The sequence below is a fragment of the Nematolebias whitei genome, chromosome 19 (genome assembly GCF_014905685.2).
Source record: "Nematolebias whitei isolate Nwh7 chromosome 19, NemWhi1, whole genome shotgun sequence".
Lineage (NCBI taxonomy): Eukaryota > Metazoa > Chordata > Actinopteri > Cyprinodontiformes > Rivulidae > Nematolebias > Nematolebias whitei.
Genome location: NC_056516.1, coordinates 35,337,696 through 35,345,372, shown reverse-complemented (window position 1 = coordinate 35,345,372; position 7,677 = coordinate 35,337,696). Strand labels below are relative to the sequence as shown.

Below are 7,677 nucleotides of genomic sequence, written 5' to 3'. Positions count from 1 at the left end.
TGTATTACTATTCCAACTTCACGTTTTTTACTTATCAGGGTATGGAGCCCCTGTGATAAACGAGGAACCACTGTACTTATTAGTTGTGCGAATTTCATAAATAAATAATCATAAACCAAATATGTCTAAGATTTCTTCTTGCTCAAATCATTTCTGATCATTTGCAGCAGTGGTTGGACGTGTTCTCGTATAGATTCTCTAAACGTTCCAAACAAATCAATCAACCTTTATTTATACAGGTAAATCCCATGGGCAGGAGTACCACAGTGCTGGTTTATTATCAGTTAAACTGGATGTTATAATATTTTTATGAAATTTTCTTGGCTTATTCTGTTTTGTAGCGATTAGACCCATGCATGCAGACAAACACATAACGCTTGAAATATTCAACTAAAAACATTTAATTGAAGTATACAAATAAGCTGAAACAACACCAGAATAAAGGTGGAGTTGAAACTGAGGACAGGGGCTGATGAACAGAGCAGAGACACCTGGGCAAAATGACAACGGGGAACAGGTGTGAGTGGGCGGAGCTTTAGCTAAGGAGCAGAAGCTGATTGTGGAAGAAGTAGCAGATGGCACCTAACTGGGAAAACAATGAAACAAAGAAAAGAAAAAAGAAAAACCAGGACCAATGAGGGGAAAATGAATTTAAAATAAACTGAGACACACACACAAAAAAACCCACAGATAAACTGAAGTTTTACGCTTTTCTTTATAATAGTTATTTTTTAATGGTTAAAAAAAAAGTTTCTTTCTCTCTAAATGTTTCTTTTGTACCTTCAATTTGATTTTCTCCACCAAACCAACTTTTTGAAATGAACTCCATATTGAAATCATTTTACATTTGTTTCAAATTAGGATTGTGTTTATTCCATGGACTTAGATACATAATTTAATATCTCTAAGTTGTTTCTTTATTACTTTTCTTATGACAAAACACAATTTTAATCAAACCTATTGTCATTTTTTTTTGCATGTTTTGAGTGAGATCCACGACAGGGAGCTGCTCAGCCGCTCAGCTCTGACGTGAGATCAGATCAGCACAGCTGGCAGTGAATCACCTGCTGCTGATCATCATCTGCTGCTGATCACTGAGCAGCTAAAGAGAGAATCTTCACCACAGTTTTGTGACATGCAGAAGAAAACTTGTTCAAGTTCATTACTACCTTTGTAAAGTGGTACTTTATGTGTGAAACTTTTATGAAATTTGTGAAGACGCAGTGACTGCTCAGCTATATTGTTGTATTTATTTCACCCCAACTCATCCGTTCGAGACGTAACATATTGTTTTTGTTTATTTATTTACTTATTTTGGGACAGAGTGTTGCGAGTGTATTCTTACTCCGACATGTTCTTGTTCTTTCACGTTGAGAGTCCTCGTGTTTAGTTTGTCTTGTTTTCAAGTCTCTAAATCTGTTCTGTCATTCTTGCTGACAGTCAGCCACGCTCACATGCTCGTAACGTTCATTAGTTTCATCTGTTTACGTTCATAATCATCCCCCACCCCCAGCTTATTTATAGTCCTAGTTTCCTCTCACTCACTCATCAGTCTGTCATCTTGTCTGTTATCGGCTTGTAGTCCTGGATTGTGAAAGTGCTACAAATTAAAATTTGTGTCTGTATTACACTCAGGTGGAGCAGCTATGTAAGCGCCCGAGGAGCAGCGAGAGAACAGGTGTCTTGCTACCCCATCCCTGCTCTCAGACCCTCGGTCTCGGTGTGGTCCACACTTTATCAAACAGTGGAGTCAGAAGAAATCTCCTGACTGAGTGAAAGCTTTGTGGAGTATCCGAGCACGCAGGTACCGGTAAATGCACGTTGGGGTGTAAGTAAGGGCGCACGTGTGAGAATACCTTTATCTTTACATCTCTGCAGTTCCAGTCCAAGACCAAGTCCGAGACCAAAGATTAAAGTTACGATCGCTACAGCCAAGACACCAACCTGTCCAACACAAGTTCATCAAAACAACAACATAAAACAACAACAATAACAACACAGTGTGCGTTGATAAGATGACATCATTTAGTACCGGTAGTGCAGCTTTAACTGAACCTGGTAACTTTATGTCCCCATAATATCGTAGCATTTTCTTTGGGCAGACCGTAAAAGCTTGTTTTAAAATGTCTTTATGATTCACAAATGCAGACAATCATTCAGAAGCAATCATACGTTTGCATTGTTGGCCGTTTGTTTAGGCTGAGAAATAAATGTTAACAATCGTCAACATGTATTTTATTTTATTATTTTTCAAAAGACAATACTGGAAGCAAAATGGTGTAAAATTTGGAAATGTATCATCAAGATGGATTCGTCTTTATTTGGGTCTCTTGAACACTTTATTGTCCATATCCTTCTTCATAGATGTCCATTTTATATTTATTGTTGCTCCAATATTAATAGTAAATATGAGTAAAATCTGCTCTAATTTATTAAACAAATAATTCAGAACACTGTTTATTACTTGTTCTGCTCAATAGCAAAGTTATGAAAAGCACAAATTTAACCTCAATTACGTCTAAAATAAAAAATAAAAATGGCTTCTCCTATATTCAAGCATCCCATGAAAGATTTGGGGATTGTTTTTCTACAAATACCCTTCCTGACGCAATCTGGACTCAAACCCACAACTTCAAGGCTATGAGACATTAACACTGACCACCGAGCTACCGCACCCTGACCTCACTTACCCCTAAAATCCATGAAGCTTTTCTGAAACATGCATTGTTCCATAGTATTTGTGTTGTGTAACACGCACAAAAACAAGTTTTCACTAAAGTGAAATTAATTAAAAACATATCGTCTCCATTAAAATAATCCACAACTAGAAAATGCCGAAATAAATAAAGTCATTATTGTCACTTGGGTTTGTGTTTTATGATTTGCTCTATTAATGATAAGGTTTTAAAGATGAATGGATTTCTCTGGCGCTGTAATGTGCTGCTCTAAGCACGTTTACATGAAGTGTTGTGTTTAATGTAAAGGCTAAATTCATTGGAAGTTTCTTGTGAAATTTATTCCAGAGCAAACAGCAGTACTCACAATGATTTTCTTTTTGTTTTCCTGCGCCGCTTTTCTCCAGTTCATGGCTACGAGGAGTCCTCTGGTTGACAGAAAAGAGGATTTATCTCTCCGGTGACCTCTGGACCAGGTGTAGGCAACAGCGATGTGACTGATTGACAGAAGGCGATGGTTTCACACATTTTATGTGTCCAAACCCAGTCAAACTACAAACTGATGAAGTCCCTTCTGACACTTTTTATCTTAAGAAGCTCTGCAGGACACGACAGATGAAAGCGCAGAGAACAATAAGCAGCACTGTGGGCAATGATTAACCAGGACCTCACATGGATCCATGCTCTATCTGACAGATAACAGCTGGGAATTTAATTTTACTTTGACAAACATGAAGATTATTGCACGTGTTGGTGATAACTTGTAACAAGTGTGGCTTATTTAAGACTAAATATTGTCTGATAATCTGCAGGCGGCAAATAAACATTTGTTTGATCGAAGCAGGTTCAGATAAATCTTAAACCTTGCGCTTGAATCTACGATAAAGAGCTTAACTTGATAAGATATTGAAATTATAATTAATGGAAAAAAAACTTTCACCTGATAGACGTCCTTCAAACTAAGAAGAGTTGAGAGAATAACACCGCCCTGCCAGTATCAAGCCTTCAATACACCCAATAATGTTCAGTCAGGTCATCTGGACGGTTTATTTTTTTGCTGAGACGTTTTGTCCTTCATCCAAAGGACTTCCTCAACCTGAAAAGGCACCAAACAAAACAGATTCCCACTAACAGCATACTCCATAGTGGGGAAAAAAAAACAGTTTGCTGATGCTACGATGCTTCTCAGTTGAGGAAGTCCTTTGGATGAAGGACGAAACGTCTCAGCAAAAAAAATAAACCATCCAGATGACCTAACTGTGAACATTGTTGGCTTTTTTACCTGGATTATTGAGGATGAACTTTGATGTGTTGAACCACTCTGATATGACTGTCTCAGAGGGGTTGACGAGGGAGAGGGCGGGCCCCGGAGGAGAGGGCGGGCCCCAGAGGCCATCTTATAACCAGCAAACTGTTTTTTTTTCCCCCAATAAGAAGTATGTTGTTATAATAATAATAATGTCCATCCACCACCAGGTGGTGCAGTGGGCAGCTATTGAAAGTGCCCGGGAAGAAACTGGAGATAAGGTGTGCTGCTCAGAGACACCACGAGATGTGAAATGACTGGGAATCAAACTTGGGACTTTCAGGTCCTGATTCGACTGCCCTGCCTCTACACCATCAGTTTTGTTTGTGGCTTCTCGGATTGAGGAAGTCCTTTGGATGAAGGATGAAACGGCTCAGCAAAAAAAAAAAAAAAAAAAATGTCCAGATGACCTGACTGAGCATTGTTGGATGTATACCTGGATTACTGAGCATGAACTTTGGTGCTTTCAAGCCACCATTTTTTGAACAAATTTAAACAAGTGACTTAAACAAATTTAATTAACTCCATTCATTCATTCATTCATTCATTCATTATTTCATTCTTTCGTTCGTTCATTCATTCATTTTCTTTTACCCACTTTCTTCCTTCTGGGTCTTTCTACATCAGTCATTATGAAAGTCATAATGAAACTACTTTAACTGTAACTTCTAAGCAAAAATGGAAATTATACAATTGTAGGCTGACATTTTTAAAGGATTACAAGAAATAGAAAGTGGATTCATAGACCATTATAGTTTTTTTTTAACCTTTTAAATGTGGCTTATGTCAGGATTTCACCAACTGAAATATGTCCATCTTCATAATAATAACAATAAGACGGATATTTGTTTTAATTTTTTTAAACCTAACTTTCCTTTCAATAAAACACATTGAGTTTTGCTTTAGTATAAAGCAAATAATAAAATAAAAGTGCATTATTTGAATCCCACTGTCCACCTATGATGCATTTTGAAAATATATCTGAGAGACTTGACTCATTTCTAAAACAACAAATACACCCAGTTCCAGTTTTGAATGTGTCAGTAATGAGCTGAGTGCAAGTTTCTACATGTCTCTACACTGTCCAAATATTTTGACTCACCATCTAAGGTATTTTCTTTCCACCTTCCAAGAAAAATGTTGTTATACTCAAAAAAGCAGTTTTGAGCAAACATATACAGTCATTCTGAAAGGTATGAATGATACCATGTCAAGTGAATTTCTTTCTATGACTTGTTTTCAGTGTATTGTTAATAACATGATTTGATAAAGGGATGTAATTTAGACTCATGAACCAGTTAGGCAAAAGAAAAGATCCTAAACTCAAGGGATGAGACAGTCTCGTGCTGAGTTTAGCAAAACATCTAATTTTAATTTGTAGAATATAATTTATTTGCAACGTTAAGATTACTATCCTCCAAAAACTTATACTTTAATTTGATGTGCATTTTTTAACTTTCCCTAGCAATTGGGAATAATAGGACCTCATAGACAATAAAATGAACAAATATTGTTTTTGTTTGTTAGTTTAAAGATGAACAATTATTATCAAAGAGTTAAAAATATAAAACAAACTCAGAAATACACATTTTAAAACTGTCAACTGAAACCAAGTGCCTTAAATGAGGACAAGTCCAAAACTCCACACAGTAGAATACGTTGCATATATGTTTCTATGAGAGGATCTGAGTTTGTACATCAAGGTTTACATAAAATTGTCTGTGTATTTTGATTATTGTCAATAGTCAATATACTCTTTTGTTTCCTTTTTCAGCTGAAGTTACCAAAATAACTGACAAATTCAGTACACTTTGAACTCTATAGCATTGCAATTTTACATAAAGAAGACAATTCCCATACACAAAAAAAAGAAAAAGCTTATTATAGCACAATGTGCTATAAATTTGTAATTTTTTTGTAAACTGCACAAGTGAAAGAGAGCAGAAGTTTGTTGCAGATTTAGATCAGACAAACAGTATTTTTGTGCACTGTGTCCTCCAAGAACAAAAAAAAAACTTCAGTCACATGACACAAGATAATATTTGTCAACTTTATGACTAGTTTGACACACTTTGTCTGGGGATCACCTTTGTGTTGCCAAACGTGCTACAATGAGTCATACGTGAGATAAATCAGCATTTTGAGGAGGTTCCCTGTCTGCAGGAACTAGAAATAATGCTCAAAAGACGGAAAACCTATAATGTTGTGGGAGTTCACTATGATGTAGGGTCATGTGTCACGATCGGGTTTTGGGATTCTTAATAAGCCAGACACAGGAGTGCAAAAAAGCAAGAACAGTTTTTATTTAATTGGCTGCTGGTTGCTGGATGGAGGAGTCAGAGTCCAGGTGTGAGTCCAATCTTAAAGACAGAGAGGTTAGTGACTTTAGCCAGGACGAGGAGGTTCTGTGGGTTATTGCTGAAGCCACTAACCTTCTCAATCTTGTAACATGGCAGGTGCTGTTGTCCATCTGCAGCCGGTGATGTCACTCATGCAAAGTGAGCTGCTACAGCAGAGCAGACTGAAGACATGATCCAGGCAGGGGAAATCCAGATATATGGTCCAATAGGCATAGCGGGGTTCAAGCACGGAGAAGCAGAGAACAGAAACCAGAGCCAAGTCGTGATCCAAAAGCGTAGTCAAAGGGGAAGGTGCAGAGTCAGAAACCGTGGTCAGATGAGCAGATTAAATCCAAAAGGGTCAGGCAAGGTGAGAAGTCAAAAAACATGCGAGGGTTCAAGACAAGGATACAAGGCTATAGAAACAGAATTCTATGAATGGCTTTACTATTAGGGACCATGGAAGGTATAATAATTTGGCAGGGACAGAGAATGAGCATGGGACTTAAAAAGAGAGCTGAACAGGTTAATGGAATGAAGTCTGATTGCTGTGCTTAGGCTGAGGGGGTGTAGTGAATGGTTGACTGACAGGAGCTGATGTGGGCAATGGGAGATAGGTGATAGGCAAAGCACAGCAGGGAAACATAAACAATGGCATGAGGGGCAGAAACCTGGCATGAAGAGTAGAAGCTTGAGCAGATGAGGGGTCAACGGGGGGCGCTGACCATTTCTTCATGAGCACAGTTCACTGTAATGTAGGTATGATGTAGGGTCATGAGTACAGTTCAGTATAAGGTAGAATCATGAGCACAGTTCACTATGATGGAAGGTCATGAGCACAGTATATATAAACATATATACATTTTATTTTATTATTTTTTTTATTACTTTTTCTTTTTGCTGTGTGTTGTCGTCATTGTATGTTCCCATACAATGACAAAATTTGTGCTCTGCATTTAACTCATCACACATGAGATACACCCAGGTGGAACAGTGGACAGTTCACTATGATGTTAGGTCATAAGCACAATTCACAATGATGTAAAAAGTGAAACCGTCCATGTTTTTCAGTCTAACAGACAAGCTGCTGTAGATCAGAATGGCATCGCGCCCCTATCGCGCGGCCCCCTGGTGGGGTGTGCCCTTGCCTGCCGGCGCGCTTGGGGCCCTTGGTATCGGGGGCTGGGCGCTTGGGCGTGTGTCGGCTCGGCCTGGTGTCTGCCTGGTGGGGCTCGGGTCCTCTGGCCCTGTCAGGCCTTGGCCTGGGTGGTGCGAGTCCTCGGTGCCCGGGCCTCGGTGCCTGGACCTGGACCTACATCGGTGCGGCGGGTGCCGACGGGGGCCTATGAGTTTGTCG

The 7,677-nt window shown here is 38.8% G+C and overlaps 1 protein-coding gene across 1 annotated transcript in view; it reads right to left on the bottom strand.

Annotated features, from left to right (window-relative positions):
* LOC119425593 (venom phosphodiesterase 1) overlaps positions 1 to 3,109 on the bottom strand; it is a 46,800-nt gene extending 43,691 nt beyond the window's left edge. The window contains exons 1-2 of the mRNA XM_037693125.1: positions 3,043 to 3,109; positions 1,857 to 1,944 (exon numbers count right to left, since the gene is read on the bottom strand). Coding sequence (XP_037549053.1) covers positions 1,857 to 1,944; positions 3,043 to 3,087 — 133 coding nt within the window. The 5' untranslated portion in view covers positions 3,088 to 3,109. The remainder of the gene's footprint in view (positions 1 to 1,856; positions 1,945 to 3,042) is intronic.
* Between the last annotated feature and the right edge of the window lie 4,568 nt (positions 3,110 to 7,677).